At 32.9% G+C, this 18,774-nt stretch overlaps 1 protein-coding gene across 1 annotated transcript in view; it reads left to right on the top strand.

Moving 5' to 3' along the window:
- The window catches only part of GABRG1 (gamma-aminobutyric acid type A receptor subunit gamma1), a 64,059-nt gene extending 53,885 nt beyond the window's left edge, over nucleotides 1–10,174 (top strand). Inside the window, exon 9 of the mRNA XM_003128952.7 lies at nucleotides 4,509–10,174. Coding sequence (XP_003129000.4) covers nucleotides 4,509–4,778 — 270 coding nt within the window. The 3' untranslated portion in view covers nucleotides 4,779–10,174. The remainder of the gene's footprint in view (nucleotides 1–4,508) is intronic.
- Nucleotides 10,175–18,774: the final 8,600 nt, after the last annotated feature.

The following is an 18,774-nucleotide window of genomic DNA, read 5'->3' as shown; positions in this document are numbered from 1 at the left end:
CAGCATTAGTCACATTTAAAGTGCTCAATAGCTACATGTAACTCATGGCTACCATACTGGGCAATACTGATACAGAACATGTCCATCATTGCAGAAAGTTCTGTTGGACAGTGCTGGTTTAGAAAAATAGGAATCTTAGCAAAGAAAATAACCCACACTGAAGATAGAAAAGTGGTTTATGGCCAAGAATGGAAAATCTCCAGTACTATATTAGATTTTGCCCTGTCATGGATATTTTTGAGCAAAATGGCATGTGTGGTTCTATGTTTTTGAAAGATAATTATACATAGCTTAGAGTGTATGCTTGAATGGCAAAAGAAGCAGCGAGATAAACAAAGACTATTGCAGTAGTACAAGAAGAAACCTATTACTGAGAGTGGAACTAGGGTATCTGAGTAGAGACCATGTGTGAAAGGTCATGATTTGTGTTTTTGCTCACAGCACCCAACCCACAGATTTTTCTCCACAAAGGAGTCTTATTTTCAATCAGTGCATATCTATGTAAATAAACATTCTTCTACCTTTCAGAGTACAAAAATAATGAAAAGCTATATCAATACCCAATTTCACAAATTATAAACCTTCTTTCTTGTAATGGTATGTAGCAAAGCTCCCAGGAAGGATTATTTGATATTTGTGACATGTGAAATACAGCAAGAAACTTACTTGTGCATGGTTGAAACAAATTAAAAATTCAAATAATGTAAAAATATACAAGTAAGAATAAAATTCTCTGCACCACATCCTTGGTTCCAACCCTCAGAATTAGTTGTTGTTTTTGTTTTTTGTTTTGTGTTTTCCTTTTTTTAACTTTCCTCTGATAATTATTTCAATTACTTTCTAGTTCTCGGAGTATGTAAATTGACAGCTCAGCACGGCATCACCAAAATCCACCTCATGTCTGTTTTTAACACTGATGTGGATTTTTAAATTTTTGAAATTCTGACTGATACATAGCTAGGGCTTGTGAAAGTAGAATAGAGAAAATCTATGCTTAGTTTGACATTCTCATGTGCAACTTTTTGAATGGGAAATTAATAATAGTGACATTAATCAATACTTCACAAGATCAGTAATGTAATAATGTTTGCTAATCATATTGCTTAATAATATTATTAATGATTTTAGTACATGATCTAAATAGTAATTCCAGAATAGTGTAAATGCATATATAAATATAATTTGTACAGAAATAGTTTACTTACTATTTACTATTTATTTGATATTAGTATATCTTGGTGCTTAAAATATATTTTGTATATTTAACCATATCATTAATATACAAGTAATAGTATTTAACATATAACCAGACATATATATATATCTTCAAAAGTGGGAATTGGATTTATTTCTCAAAATGTTAGGCTCACCTATATTTGTAGTGACTTTTTGAAATAACAACAAAAAATGGTTCATTCTCACAACTACATCATTTGAAGTAAAAGGAAGTTCTATTAAATGATGTTGTTTCTTTTAATGTCATTTAAACAGATCTATTTTATTTTTTGAATGTTTTGCTATAATAGAGGGCAGCAGGATTTTTATTTGAGGGATTATAAGGTGGGTTCTATAGTTGTACTTCAAATAATGTTTGTAATGTTTGTATTCTTCCAATTAATTTTTCAGTGGCTTCCAGGTCACAAATCTATGTGTCAAAAACATTTTATTTTACTGATACTGTGTCAGCTTGTTGGCTATTTTTCTCAGCATATATAAAATTCATTTCTAGTCACATTCATCATTCAATGAAATGTAGTCTCTTTCAATTTATGAATTTGGGGTGTTTTGGGGGAGGCAGCAGGAAAGTAGAAAATTGTCAATCTAAAGCGTCACTGCAGTAGAAGCTCTCCATAATTATCGCCACCAGAGATTAGTCCATGTTTTAAATGAACCATGTGCAGTTTTTCTCCATTTCTGCGCACTTTAATCATCCCTCTCAGGCACAACTGCTATCATTCAACACACACCATCTCTCCATTTATGGTAGTTCTGAGTGATATATGGAATGAGTTTTATGCCAACAAACTTTTATTTTAACCATGTTTCACTCCGATCAACATTGAAACATATGATATTTAAGTATTAAGTGACAAGAAAATGAATATCAATTCATCTCATTTTTATACATAATTTTAGTGCTACACTAAAATTTAGGAATCTAGTCAAGTATCCCCAAGTGTCAACCTCAAAAGATCTGTCATTAACATTTAATAATATACTGCTGCTGTTTTTTACATCTGGAATCATGCATTTACTTGTATTCAAGGCATTGCTTCTTATCTTCAGGCTGCACATTTTGTTTCTAACATAGATATTATGACGTGTTATGCCTTTATCTTTTGAAAATATCACCAAATATGATTATTTGCTTCTTTTTGCATCTACTAAATGAGTAATATTTAGTGAGTCAGATTATATATTTCTTTTAAGAAATAAAATGGGTTTGAATATAGACCCAAATTTTAAGAAATTCTCTTTTTTGTTTAATTTTCTAAATCTTTCTTATACAGTGTTTACTCTTCATGGTTTGAGATTTCATAATGTAGGATTAAAAAATTTTATACACATTTTCACTAGAATTTAAAATCAGGATAAAACAACTGTTATAATCTCAGTATTGTATTCAGTGTTTAGATAATAAAAACATTGATGATAATAAATTATGAGATTCATATCTTAACCTCTGAAATATTAGGAAGTTCTGAGGGATGAAGAGTTACTAAAAAGGCAGTCTTCGCCATTTTATTCACGCTTCAGTAACATTTTTGATAAGGTCCAAGTTTTTATTGTTATTACTGCTTGTTTTAGCACATATACTATAGCCAATTTTGATATATCCTTTTAGGAATCAACAGTAGCAATAACAAGTACAACAACAACAAATAATATTGATTGGCAGTGGAATACTTGCCATGTTTCTTTTTTTTTTATCTTTTTAGGGCACACCCGTGGCATATGGAGGTTCCCAGGCTAGGGATCAAATTGGAGCTACAGCTGCCAGTCTACACCACAGCTGTAGCAATGCAGGATCCAACACACATCTGAGACCTACACCACAGCTCATGGTAATGCTGAATGCTTAACCCACTGAGCAGGGCCAGGGATCGAACCTGAATCCTCATGGATACTAGTCAGGTTCATTACCACTGAGCCACAGCAGAGACTTCCTTGACATGTTTCAAATATTTCACTTGATATTTTATGTGTATTATCTCATTTAAACCTCCATCAGATGTATGTATTATTATTAAGACTTTTGTACAGCAAAAGACACAGACACAAAAGATCAGTGACATTTCTTATTCAGTCACATGGCTGCACTGGGAATAGCTAGAATTTCAGCTTAAGTGATTGCTTTAATATTCCACAGATCCTGACTCCAACGTGACTGATTCCTCCAAAGTGATTGTTCCAAAGTGACAGCTTTAATATTCCACAGTATCCTGGCCATGCTTGATTTTTTATATTTTTAAAAATTCTTATTATTTGTTATTCAGAATATGGTATTGGAATTCCTGTCATGGCTCACATGTTAATGAATGCTGCTATATCCATGAGGGTTTGATCCCTGGCCTCACTCAGTGGACTAAGGATCCAGCATTGCCATGAGCTATGGTGGAGGTCACAGACGCGGCTCGGATCAAGCATTGCTGTGGCTGTGGTGTAGGCCAGCAATTACAGCTCCAATTCAACTTGTAGCCTAGGACCCTCCATATGCCCTAAAAAGACAACAACAACAACAACAAAAAACCCTGATATCATAAAATGTTAATTTGATATGTGTCCCAAATGATCCCTGTAAAAATAACTGTTACTATTGGGCAAGACATAGCACTGATCATCTTACATATTATTAAAGTAACTTATCACGACCATCATAAAAATTAGATGCTAATATAATTTCACTTATGAGGATAGTTACATTGGTAGAATGAGCAGAGTTGTGAATACCAGCTGTTCCCAAACCTGAGTTTTCAACTCTTGCATGCTCTTTCTCCCAAATATGATGGCTTGTGTTTATCTGCAACTCCCAATCTTCTATCCTTTATTAATTAATTCACAGCTTTTCAAAGTTTTCCACTTTATCAAAATGTCATCTATAATATTTATTCTCTTTACTACTAAAATATAGAATATAACCATAGCAACCAACAAATGTTTATAGCATTATAAATGTACTAGTATAAAAATCATAGAAAAATGTAGTTTATTCTCATTTTAGAATTGGATTCATGGTTAATAATAATTTAGTAGTTCAACTTCCTAAAGGTATAAAATATGTTTCATTTTGAGTATTTTCTGCAAAATCTTTGGAATATAAAATAGTATTTGTATGTGTTACAAAGTCAATTATGAACCAAAAACATGTTAGGATTAAATATTTGTTTGATTTCGGAAATTAGGATTATTTTTACTGCATATCAGTCTCTGCATTTGCCTTGAGGAGACAAACTAATCTTCTTCTATGCTATTTTTTTTTCTCAAAACTCATTTATTATTTTACTCAGATGTCCTCTGGACTCCATCCTGGATCTACTCTGATTCCAATGAATAGCCTCACTCTGCCACAGGGAGAAGATGATTATGGGTACCAGTGTTTGGAGGGCAAAGACTGTGCCAGCTTCTTCTGTTGCTTTGAAGACTGCAGGACAGGATCGTGGAGGGAAGGAAGGATACACATACGCATTGCCAAAATTGATTCCTATTCTCGCATATTTTTCCCAACAGCTTTTGCCCTGTTCAATCTGGTTTATTGGGTTGGCTATCTTTACTTATAAATTCTGCTTACTAGGCAAAAATCATAAGAAGTCTGACTAAATCCAGTATAACCCAATGTCCTTCAGTTACATGAAACCAACAATTAAATTGTGAATAGTTAACAGAAACCTACAGTTAAAATGTGAATAGTTACTTGAACTATTCATAGGTAAATAAAGTAACAGCTTTCAGATTAATTTACTTAAATTTATATAAAACAGATTAGTTGCAAAATTTAGTATATTAAAATAATATTATATATTTGTACTTTAATTTTCTTTATTTTTACATATGTCCTATTAGGATTTTGAATTTATAACTTCTGTGATTCATATTTTAAAGATGAATTAATTTTAATATAGGTTTTTTTAAAATATAATCTATCATTTAATCTATCATCTTAATCCAATGCCTAATATCTATGTCAATTTTTTGCCTTAGAAATATTATTAATTTGATTTTTTCTTATTTTTTATTTGTATGTTCTGTTTGGAATAGAGCTAGTTAAAAACATAAAACCATGATTTCCTTGGATTGATTTCTATGTTTTACTCCCCAAAAGAAATCAATTTATTTTTAAATGTTTTATTAATTAAAGACAAAAAAGCCAGTTTTTACTTTATCTTTAATCCAGTTCATTTCTTGATGAAAGTTTAAATAGAACTCTAGTTATATTTAGATTTTGTGATTTACAACTAGGTTGGAAACCATCAAAGTCATTTCTTTTAAATACAAGGTGAAAAAAAATAATGAAGAATGCTATATTTAACCATTTTATTCTCAGCTTCATAGCATTTATGAAGAATGAAGAGATTTAACACTGAAATGTTTAGATATACCAATGCTGAAATTAAATGCAAAAAGAACTGACTTTTTCCTTAACCCCCTACAAAAGTGTTACATTCCTTAAATTAACAAAAAACATCGAAGAATAGGGCTTGTATTTACTTACTGTGGCTTATTGTAGAATTATCATCTAGCAAATTGATTTGAAATCCACATTGAGAATATGGTCTTAAATAAATGCTATTAATATTGTTCAGAACAGAAATATTCTGGCAACGCAGTTTTAAGCCTGTGTTATCACCTTTCCCAGCTCCTAAATTTGGATCTGGTCACTTTTGCATCTTTGTTATCAATTGTAATCATATCTCTTTTCTTGAAAATGGAAAATCATATGAGTTTCACAAATCATATTCATTATGATAGCCTCTTTTTTTTAAGAAAACCTGAGCAGGCACAAAAATCATGTTAAAGCTGGCTTTTGTTACAGGCACCTCCAGTGAGCAAGTATGGGAGCTCTCTCACGTCTTCAGAGACCGGAACAAAAATAGTCTTAATATAGTTTAAAGCCTGTTGGTTAATAGTTTCCAAAATGTCTGTTTTGTTAACAGGAGAGCTAACGGTAGGATTTGATCATTAGATTTCTGTAACCAGTTTGGCCTATCAACTATATAAAAACTCCCTATACATCCATCATCACCTAATTATCTGGAAAATCACCTCAGTGATCTTGGATATAGGCTTCAAAAATTGTTTCCATTGCCAAGAGCAACTATCAGAATGAAGAAGTTTATGATTAAGGTCTATTATGCCTGTGCTATCACCTGTGCACTTGACACCCCATGGTTAGTGAATACATGAGTATGCCCTGGCATGGTTATACCTAGGTGTTTAGAATATATAAGGTGTTTTAAAATCTAAATATATTCCACTGTGTACCCACCACCTACATCTGAGTTTTTTCACTTTGCTTATAAGCCTCGAAAAAGTGAGCATGAATTAAATATTGCCCAAATATCCACCGACACTGCTTTTTTTGAATGGAGAGCCAAATTAAACTTTGGCCATGTATATATTCACTTACAGATTGCTCAAGCATTCATTTTTATAACACTGAGTATTGATGGATATTCTTAAGGTAAACATTCATTTAAAGATAAGCAAAAAATGAAGTGCCGATGAATACATTTCACTAAAATGTATCATGGTTATTTCCATGTGTTAAGCTATAGCCTGTTCATTATCATGGGGGGCAGTTTTAATTCTGGGATTCTTTCAAGTCTATCTGAGCATGACCATATTTTAAAATACTTTAAAATGCTTAATATAATTAGCTTTCCATTTCTTGCTGGTATTCCATTAACTCAGCTTTAAATGTTGACAGTATTTACAAGTGAAAATAAAACATGATATGATGATAAAATATGACAGATGCTTTTCTATATACATCCATTGTATATATCATCAAAACAAGTGCTTTGTTTTCAAAGCTAGCGGTATTTTGAGCAGTTCTATTTAAATATTCAGATTGGAAAGGGATGTACAAGTCTTACTAGTTCTAAAAATCAGAATGTAAAGGTTAAAATGCAGTTAGATTATTTTGACGAGAAATCAAGTAGAGCTTACTTTCAAAGGAAATGCATTCTAATCTCCATTTAACTCTTCTTTTGAGTATTAGTTTTATCATCTTGAGAAACATTTTTTTAAAAACGCTCTTCTTCCTCCAGGTGAGTTATATCTTAGTTTTATTAGATTCACTGGCACTTGTGATTCTGGCTGCTTTAACTGTTTTTAACAGTAATGTGGACCAAAAAAGTGGGTATAGATGAGGAGAAAGATAAGTGGAAAAGAATAATTTAGAATAATTTGGAAAATGGTTAATTTACATAGAGCCATACTCTAAATATGTGACCAGGATCCTGAAACACTGAGAAGGGGAATTGTGACTAATATGATTTAATTCTCTTGGATTTATAATTGCATGATAATATTTTATTTATTCTTGAATTGCATTGATAAATTTAGACTCAATTGAAATCAATTCCTAAATGCCATGTAGTTTCTGAGAAGAAAAAAGAACTTGCTTGAGAATTCAGTAAGGAAAAGGCAAAATTTAAGAGTAATCTAATGAAATATAAAGTGTTAATATAAGTAGAAATTAGACAATTCATTGGATAAATTTTATTTTAAAAGTATAGATTCCATTAAGGAGTTTTAAAAACTAACTTTATCTGATTAACTGATTTAACTTAAAATGCATTAAATGTAAGTAAATACACACAAAATCCCCAGTTTTTTTTCTCCTTTAGTGTGTTCCCATATTCTGACATCAATACTTAATCATAAAATATACTATATTTCAGCTTACTATATTTTAGCTTAAGAACAAGACCTACATTGAGGGATGCATTCTTGCCAATGATTCAGCATCAAAAAGAATGATTGACAGTCTCACAACAAGGGCTCATAATTGTAAGATGTGAAGTTATGTTCTAGGTCAAGGTATTGTGAAGAAATGCATCTTGTAGTTTTATTATGTAAGAGATTTAGATTGGATGATTTGTTTGAATAAAATTTAAATTAATAATAATGGAATAAACACATAAAAAATGAATAAATACACGTACAAAAATTGTCAAAGTTTGGAAGTTCCCATTGTGACTCAGCAGTAACGAACCTTACTGATATCCATGAGAATGTGAGTTTGATCCCTGGCCTCACTCAGTGGGTTGGGGATCTGGCGTTGCCATGAGCTGTGGTGTAGGTCATACATGCAGCTCGGATTCTGGGTTGCTGTGGCTGTGGTTAGGCTGAAAGCTACAGCTCCAATTTGACCCCTAGCCTGGGATCTTCCATATACTGCGAGTGGGGCCCTAAAAAAAAATTGTCAAAGTTTTATAGCAGTGCCTATTTTCACCCTTGTAAAATTTCCTAGCAAGACACCCCATTTGCAGTTATTTCATTGATCTTAGCTCTGGAGTTGAAGTGATTGTGTAGACATTTAATGATTTAGCACTTGTCCCAACAAAAATATTTTGAAAATAATTTCTGACTAGGCTCTTTTTCTTTGTATCATCAAATTTATTTAACTCCTCAATGTCACACCAAATGAAGTCCAGGCATGCTTGTTATACATTTCTGTTGGTCATCATTGCTTTTTTATGGCTAGGGAGCCCTTGACAGAGCACTGTAAAGTCACAGAAACCATTACCAAGACTGTGAAAACATTCCAAATGGAGTTTTCAGACACTATTGATCACATTGCTCTAGCCAATATAAGGTCAGTTCTGTCTTTTCCACATTTGCATTTTGGAAATGGCATAACCTAATACAAATATTTATCCAGCACTTTCTATGTATAAAGTATTGATTTAGATAAAATAAGGAAGATAGAAATGAACTCTCTAGGAGGAGATTATAATATAATTAGAAGATTAGTTATGCAATTGAAGGGAGGGAGGACAATGCTGGGAAGGTTTCTTAGAGAATATGTGTTTAGAGATGGGAGTTTGATAATTCAATATGTCAATAGGTGAGGTTAACAGAGAATACATTTTCCAGTTGAGTAAACAGCTTGAATAAAGAAATAGAAGCACGAGCGCAAATAAAATTTCTATTTTAATTAAAGGTGAAGATTCATATAGGGACAAGCAAAGATAGGGCTAGAAAGATAGGTCAATCCCTATGGAAGAGAGGCAAGAATACAAACTTCAAGAGGCTGAGTGATATAAATTCATGAAGAGTTCTTGAAGATAAGTGACTACAGAAGCATTATTATGAATCCTGCAGGAGTTTCATCTTATTAGTGTGTGATATTTGGAGTAAGAAAAGCCAGTTAGGAAGCTAACTTAATACATAAGGTGAGAGAGAATGACAGTCAGTATTCTGGTGATTGAAGTTCAATGGAGAAGGGGGAAAGATACATCCTGAATAAGAAAGGAAATGAGGCAGTCTTGAAGCTGTGATTAATAGACAAAAGTAACTGAATGACATGCTGTGTGTGAAAAAGAGGGAGTCCTGGATTGCACAGTAGGTATTTGTGCATAAACAGACATTAAACAGATGTCATACTCGTTTGCTGTTACTTTTAACATCTTACTCAAATGCTTATTTTTCCTATTGACCTGTTTTTTCCCACACTAGGGATGTTGAAAAAGAATAATATCTGAAATATAATCTGTCCAGATCATTATTATTTTGTAAAAATCTGTTCCTCACTAAAAGGGCTTTCTCTCCAAATAACTTTTCTTTCTAAGACAAAATAATAATAATAATGTATTTGGATAAAGAGAGAAAAGGAGGAGAACTGTGAATAGAAAAAGAACTGCTGTGTAACCAGACAAATCCAGGAAGTTGATTCCCGACTCTCAATTTCTGAAGATTTGTCTCGAAATAATTTATTTTTGGGTCATGAAGTGTTCCTGGAACCTTTAAGTCTGTGAATAGTTAAGATAAGCCTGTGATGACTGTAATGCAGTTAAACTGAAAACAGCTAATTAAAGGACTTTCAAGATATAGTTGACTTAAATGGAAATAGTTTATATCTCGATAAACCACTGTAATAACTGTTATTTGTGTCCATTAAGTGTATGGAGTCACTTTGAATAATAAAGTTTTATGGCTTGTGATTGCATTGGTTTCTGTTGCCAGCTTCTGCCTCATCATTTTGAGGAGCATTTTGTGAGTATGTGGCAAAGGTATCTCAAGGTATTCTGTCCCTTGATTCTAAGTGCAAAATAAATGCAGTAATTTGTTATGAAATAAAGAGTTACATTCTCTTGAAATGTGCCCTTTTTTATAGTTTTCATACACATGTGTCCCTTTATTGTTTTGGAATATGTATTCATGATTTTAGCATTGAAGCTAATTTCTGATCAATGTTATTTCACATTTTTCCAATTAAGAAAATAAATTGATGAGTTTGTCTTTGATACAGAGTTATGAAAATGAGTTAAACTAAATGGATTAAAAGGCTAGGCAGGGGTAGTTAAGGTTTATGCATGACTTTCACTGCATAGACTGCATAGACTATGAATTTCTGGATTGTTCTAACAACCTGTGATTTCACCCTAATTGGAACTGCCTAGTATTCTATTCCCCGGGTGAATCAATGAGGACAAAATATATTAGCTTGGGTTAATACCTGGCCATTCCAAATACCCTGTGTTATGAAAATGTGTTATTTCATTTGAGGAAACAGTTAGTGGAAGAAAATTAATGCCAGAAAGTCAGGAAAGAGGTTATCTTCTGCCTCACCCTCCTAGATTTCACTTCTCTGCCACTAAAACAGAGTTCTTAAAAGAAGAAAGTTTGATTCTTCCATTAGGTTCAATGCTGTCTTTATCAAATAAAAAAACCTGATGAAGATGAATGGGGTTTTAGTGTTTCTTGAGCACCTGCCATATGCCTGAACTTGAGATGCATTATATATTAATAACTTTCTCTTCAAAATAGAGCTCTATTTAACAGATGAAAAAATTGCAGCTCATTATATTAGATACATTTTCTAAGCTTCTATACCTGTAACTTGGAATTAAATATAGGTATCTCTAGATGTACAGATACTCTCTTTCAGTTACATGGAACTACACTGATGACAATGTGATAGTTCATATTCCAACACTAGAACAAGTTTCCTTCGCAAAAGAGATGTTAAAACCTAAAAAACAACCAACTCAATTCTGTTTAAAGCAGAAAAACCGTATATTATTCAGTAAGAGCATAATCTTTTGTTATCTCCCTACTTGTCATTTCCAATGTGGACTTAGTTTCAGCTGAAACATTTTAAACAGGTACTAAAACTGTTCTCCTAATAGTCAGTCAAATATAATAACATAGACTACCAGGCATGCTTCAGAGATATTTCTGGTTCAGTTCTAGACTATTGCAATAAAGTTAAAATCTCAAAAATGTAAGTCACACAATTTTTTTTTGGTTTCCCAGTACATATTAAAGTTACGTACACTATACTGTAGTTTATTAGTGTATAATAGTTTTATTTCTTAAAAAAAGTACATACCTTAATTAAAAATACTTCATTGTTGAAAATGCTAACCATCATCTGAACCTTAAGCAAGTCAGAATCTTTTTACTGATGGATTGTCTTGCCTAGATGTTGATGGATGCTGATCTGGGGAGTGGTTGCTGAAAGTTGGGTGGTTGTAGAAATTTCTTAAAGACAACAACACACTTTGCCACAGTGATTGACTCTTCCTCTAACATTTTACACACAGTATACATTCCTTCAAAATTGGAATTAATCTTCTCATACCCAGCCTCTGCTTTATCAGTTTCAGCTTATGTAATATTCTCAATTTTTGTGGTCATTTCAACAATCAGATTCTTCGTCTAATATGGGCACAGTTTGTGATGACCCCAAATAACTACAAGAGTAACATCAATGATCATATATCACACACTACCATAATAAATGTAATAATAATGAAAAAGTTTGAAATATTGGGAGAATTACCAAAATGTGACACAGAAAGAGAAGGTGACCTAATGCTATTGGTAAAAAAAAAAAATGGTGCCAATAGATTTGTTTGACACAGGGATGCCACATACTTTCAATCACTATTAAAAAAAATATATCTACAAAGCACAATATAGCAAAGCACAATAAAATAAGCTATTCCTGTATTTACTTTTTAGAAGAGGGAGTGGCATACTATGGCCACAGCAATAGTTATTGGCATAAAGCCATGCTTTTTCATTCACAAATTGTCTGTGGCTGCTTTAGCACTATATTGGCAGAGTTGAGTACGTGCAACAGAAATCAAGTGGCCTTTGGAAGCTAAATATTTATACCCTGGGACTTTACAAAAAACGTAGAGTTTTGGAATAACTATTGCACCATTTAGAAAGGCACCACGTTTTAGAAAATGCATTTTCTTAATTTTTTAAAAGAATAACACAACTGGTTGCTCTCCACTGTACTTTATAGCCTCAGAGACATTAATCAAGAAACTATGTTCTCTTCTTTTGAATCTGCAAAAAACCCATAATAAATCTGTTTTATTAATGAAAATGTGTACTTCGTAATAATTTCAATGTTTTTGAAGTAGATAAAGTAGATTAATCTAGAGAGAAGTTTGCTGTTACCACTAAAATTGACACAAGATGCTTTAAGTAAAAGAAAAGTGATAAATGCAACTACTAAAGTAATTTTAATATTTTCCCCCTTGAGACAGAATAAAGTATGTTGCCTCATTAAAGTTGTGACTGTCAAGGTATTATCTTGCTTTTAACATTTTTCACAGTATTAAAATCTAAACAGCTTTTCCTGAATAATTTTTTTGGAATAAATATTTAATTCACTTTGCACATTACTCATGTGCCTTGTCTCTGAATTTCAGAATGTGCACTTCAATTATTAAAATTTACATTTCAAAGAGTCACAAAAAATTAGTTTGTTAAAATTTTTATAGTCTGAATAAAATAGGAAAGCACCTTTAAGATAATACTATATAATAGTTACCTTCAGCAATGATAAATTCAACATTTAACTTAAATCAAATCTCCAAATGTTGATTCATTTATATTCATACTAAGATTTAGATTTTAACAATTCATATTTTTATCTTTTAACCTTTAAATTATCCTACTAAAATTTCAATTTTTCAATACTGCTTATGTTTTTATGTTTTTATTTTATTTTTTATTTTTCATTATTATTTTTTTGTCTTTTGTCCTTTTAGGGCCATACCCGCAGCATATGGAGGTTTCCAGGCTAGGGGTCTAATCGGAGCTACAGCCGCCGGCCTACACCACAGTCACAGCAATGCCAGATCTGAGCTGCGTCTGCAACCTATACCACAGCCCCCTGCAATGCCAGATCTTGAACCCACCAAGTTAGGCTAGGGATCGAATCCGCAATCTCTTGGTTCTTAGTCAGATTCGTTCTGCTGTGCTACAGTGGGAACTCCTGCTTATCTTTTTAAAAGTTTGCCCTCATAATAAAATGTTGGAAAATATGAAAATCTCACTTTGCATTAATATTAATAGTTAATATTCACATGTTGTTTCACTACACAAAAATTCTTAAATTAATGATCTCAGCTGACCAGTAGCAAAGCCTAAGCCACATGAGGGACCAACTGTAAGCACTCCACTTGGTAAACTAGAAACTTGATCCAGAAAGCCTGGGTGACCCAGACAACATGACACCTATCAAGGTTAAGACTTTTGCTTATAAATTCTGTGTTTACAATATAAACTCTGGATGTTAAGGTGTCTTATAAAAGAATTAGATCAGGTTGTACTGCATCCAGAATCCTCTCATCTTTCCTGATTTTATCTTCTCAAGGATGAGTAATGAAGGTACAAAAATGTACTCAAAGTATTTTCTGATGTTTTTCAGTCATAGTCTAGAAGGAGAATTATGAGATATTTGAATTGTGTAATTTGAGATGGGTTTAGTAAAAGGACACTTTACTAAAGTATGGGAAAGCGTTATTAGGAAGGCACCTATGATGCATCTTCCAGAATCCTGAAACTAATTCCAGAAGAAGCTGGTAACCACAGAGGAGGGAGCAGTTGCAGGAAACAAGAAAGAAATATCTGTGCGCAAAAGGACATTTGCTGAGCACGGTGACCTTCAGTTGAAGGACATTGGCAACTTGTGGCAACCGTGTTGGAGGGAACCTGTAGAATAAATAACTTCGGAGACAGCATATTCCTTCTTCCCTACGATCTTCTGCTACTGCTCCTCACTGGCAAACTCTAACTGGAAACTAAGGAGCAAAGAACATTTTATCTAATCCATACAGGTCAGTTTTCTGGAACACTGAGCAGAAAGCAGAAGATTGGAGACATTTGGAAGGGAAAATGGAAAAGACCCAGAATAATGAGGACACTATTGAGAGACTTAGAACTGATTTGAATCAATGAACTTTATGGTCACATTAGTACTTTTCTCTTTACCTGGAAAACAAGAGCTAGAGGCAGTCCCTGGCAACTCTGAGCCCTGTGCTTCTCCTTGCACAGTCACTAGTCATGGCTGGACAAGGATGCCTTGGTAAACCTCTTTCTCTCCAGCTCCATTTTCTCTGATACAGGCTGGCATTATTTTTGGCACATTGGTGCAGTCAATGTTTATGTATATGCTTGTTCCAAAACAAAGGGCTAATATACAGATTTTTTAAAAAACTGACATTTGCTGTCAAAATTCCAGTTAGTATAAGTGTTTCTTCTTCTCCTTTGTCTCTATGGTATACCTCTTTTTTCTTGACAATTTGCAAAGAAAGCAAAGGAAGAGAAATAAGACCAAGAAAGACAAGATCCAGGTCTTCCTAGCTCTTTCTTTCTTGCTGGGATTGCAACAGTAAATTTGACATAGTTTCTGACTTTAATGATTATTATAAATTAGAGTGTAATAGTTACATATGGAGTTTCTACAATGTGCCCAGAACTATTTACAAAAATTTAACTGCACATGAAGCTGAAAGTTTAAAATGTATTGATGGTATTGACTAGTCTGCAATTGAATACCTGTGATACACAAGCACAACATAATTCAATTCTGATTTAATCTGCTTTGACAAATAACTGTAATACAGGAAATTTCAGGTGGCATATTGAACTAAGCGTAGTAAGGATGAGCCATGTTTTTCCACGAGGAATTATGAGAGGGGATGGCTTCTTAGAATTAAAAAAAAAAAGTGAGAAATAAAATACAATATGACAATAAGAAAAAGTAATTTTTGCTGGTATATAATGTATACTTGGCATTATCCTAAGAGTTTTATTTATAATAACTAGCTTAATTCTTACAACATCACTAAGAAGTACTTACTATTTTTATCTGTAATTTACACAAAGGGATTCCGAGGCACAGAGAGGTTGAGATACTTGCCTAAGGACAAAGTAAACTGTATAAAGCAAAGAAGCAATTACTTTAGGACATCTTGCTAACAGATACACAAAATAGATTAAGTACAGATGCTCACAAAGTTGAAAGCTATAGTGGCTTGATGCTGAGATGCTGGGGAGTTCCTGGAGAAGGAAATTGGTGCTATTGCTTTTGCTGCTCAGGGTGTGTGTTGCGTCTATTAAGATGATGTGAAACAAATGCTGAATGCTATCTTCACTTTCTGCCTTTTTAAAATTTTTTGGTAAAAGCAAAAATTTTCTTAGGATTTATTTTAGTTAACCAAATCAGGTAACAATGTAGGTCTTTCCATGAAAGTGAAGTGGTATAAAGTCAACTTTTGAAAAGCCAGGTACACTTGTACTGTAGAGTCCCCTTTATGAAATATCTAAAACAGTGAAATTCATAGAAACAGAGAGTAGTAGTAGTTGCCAAGGGCTTGGGGGAAGAGGAAATGGGTAATTGTTTAATGGATATAGTTTCAGTTTTGCAAGATGAAGGACTTATAAAGAGCTACTGCACAATAATGTAAAAATAGTAAACACAACTGAACTATACCAGTTAAGACAATATGCTTTGTTATTTTTTAAACCACAATATAGGTCTATATATCTATCTGTAACAGAGATAGAAGATAAATTACTTCTACAAAATTCTCCATAGACTAGATATAGATGAGTGGTATAAGCAATAGTCATTAAATGTAGGAAAATAACAAAAATTGTTGTGTAGTAAAAGTAACAACTGAAATCACACAGAAGTGGAATCAAATCCTAGCCTTCCCTTACTTCTATGTGGTCATGGATAAATTATTTATATTTATAAGCCTTGGTGGGAGTTTTTTTTGTAACCTAAAAATCATGGCTAATATATACTCAAATTATTGAATAAAAATATTTATGGAAACATTTGGCACCTTGCAAAAGTTCCAAATTTGTTAATATCTGCCCTTGATATTTACGTGAAGGGAAAGGCATATGACAGGGAGAATTTTCAAAATAATAGCCTTTTGATCCAGGATTGTAATAGAAAGCAGCTTTGTAAAGCAGTTGAAAATGTAACTCTGAATTCAGATGCCCAGTTTGTAGCCCACATCCACTGATTTCTGACCACACGGCCCCAGGAAAACTATTTAACCCCTTCAAGCCACACCTATCTCAACTGTAAATTATGGATGACAACAAATGTACTGACTCTACTCAAAGTGTAGCAGACACTGTGAAGCGAATACCCCCAAAAAATTATTCCAGAGAAAGACAAATATATGATATCACTTATACATGGAATCTAAAAATGACACAAATAAACTTATTTACAAAATGGAAATAAACTCATAGACATATAACATAGATTTATGCTTACCAAAGGGGAAAGGGAGGGGGGGATAAATAAGGAGTTTGGGAATGGTAGATACACACTACTATATATAAAATAATAAGGCACAGGGAACTATATTAGATATCTTGTAACGACCTATATTGGAAAAAATTTGAAAAGAATGTGTGTGTGCGCGTGTGTATAATTGAATCACTTTGCTGTAGAACTGAACCACTGCAAAATTGTAAATAAACTGTACTTCAATAAAAAATATTCTAAAACTCCTTCTTTCTCCTGGCCTTTCTCTATTATAGAGGCAAATAAAGAAAATACATATGTGTCTTCCCAGACTTTATTATAATTGAAGAGTGAGCATGTGATCCAATTTTCATTAATTAGATATAAGGAAGTGTCTAGATGTTCCTTCTTCTTAAGAAATATACTGGGTTAATGTCTGCAATCAGCCCTTAGGGCAGTCAGCTTTTATCCTTCCCCTTCTTTCTCTTGGAATTCAGATAGAAGACCTGGGAGTGCAAAAGCTAATGTATAGATAGAAGAGAGCTCATTATACCACTGGTGAGTTACCATATAAGACTTAGACTGCTCATCTCAGAATTTCTTGTGGTTACAGATTTTAAAAAAAACTACCCTCTATTCATTTAGACACTGTACATACAGGCTTATTGAAAACATTAAAGGAAGCAAAGAAAGTAAAACGCTTAGCACAGTGACTTGGCTGCAGCAATTATTGACAGACATGTATGACTAGATGAATGTGGCACTCATGACCTTCTATTCCATATTCGATGATGTTGAGCATATGCTAGAATGGTATCAGTCTGAGTGTAAGTCATGACTCAATGTTTTTATTACTTTATTAACCTTTGTGAATAAATACATAATTATAAAATGCCAATTGTATTACAGGTTTTTTTCAGTTTTTATAGAGCAACTTCCCAATATATTCTGATTGATTGGTTGAACAGTGAGGAAGGTAGACATTCAAGAATGTCTTGAGAATATATTGCAAGAAATTCCAAGGTGTGTATAAAAAATCTTTTCTGGGATGGATTTTGCTGTTGCGTTAAAAAAAAAATGGATCTGCATCTGGTTTGGAGTATTTTGATGAGCTTAAGATATCTTGGGGGGAGTAGAATATGCATACCATATGCTTAAGCCTTAGTTCATTGATTAGTTTATTGAGCTGCGCTGACTTCCTAGTGTAAAGCTGATTCATTTTGTGATTCATCATAGAGAAAACTAATAAGCTGAAATGCTTATTCTACTATTATGGAAAATGTATGTTTCCTAAAGGTCTTTAAATGGTATAGTTTTTAACCATCACCTGCTTTCCTTAAACAATCAAGACGAAAATTAAAATAGCCTTTAAAATGATACATTCAATGAAATAAAGATGTGACTGGCTCTTTGGATGCATATGAATTAAATCGTATTTCCAGAGTTCCATTATTTACTGAACCAGCTGAACAGTAGATCTGTGCTTTCCAGAAATGGTTGCAACATTTCCCAATATACATGGGATTTTTGTTTGCTTATTTGTTTTACAATGTGATTTTTCACCTTCCTCATCAAGAAGTAAGACTTAATTCATTTACTTATTTCCTAGAAAGTCCTGCAGTATGTGGCCATGCCAATATCTATAGTATGTCTAGTGCCATTTCAAAGACTCTGGGTGTTTATAATCAAGAACTATGGTATAATTTATTATTTCTACTTAGACTACTCTTTCACCTATAATTTGCTTTGTTAGCCCATTTTTACACTGCAGATCTAAGCTTAGTTGTACTCTAAAGGAGGCATCCTCTGACTACCCTATAAGTGTAGGACCCCTATAATTATTCTCTGTTCTTGGCTCTTTTTTTTTAAAATTAAAGTATAGTTAATTTACAATGTTATGCCAATTTCTGCTGTACAACAAAGTGACCCAATTATTATTCTCTGTTCTTTATATCTGATTTATCTGAGCCCCATTTATTCACTTTGTATCATTTATCATTAGCAGTAACTTTTTATAAGTATATATA

This window comes from Sus scrofa, chromosome 8 (genome assembly GCF_054392235.1).
Source record: "Sus scrofa isolate SSC_HxYL_T2T_F1_AM1 chromosome 8, Sscrofa_HxYL_maternal_Yorkshire_Landrace_v2.0, whole genome shotgun sequence".
Taxonomy (NCBI): domain Eukaryota; kingdom Metazoa; phylum Chordata; class Mammalia; order Artiodactyla; family Suidae; genus Sus; species Sus scrofa.
This window is presented reverse-complemented; position numbering and strand designations above follow the sequence as displayed.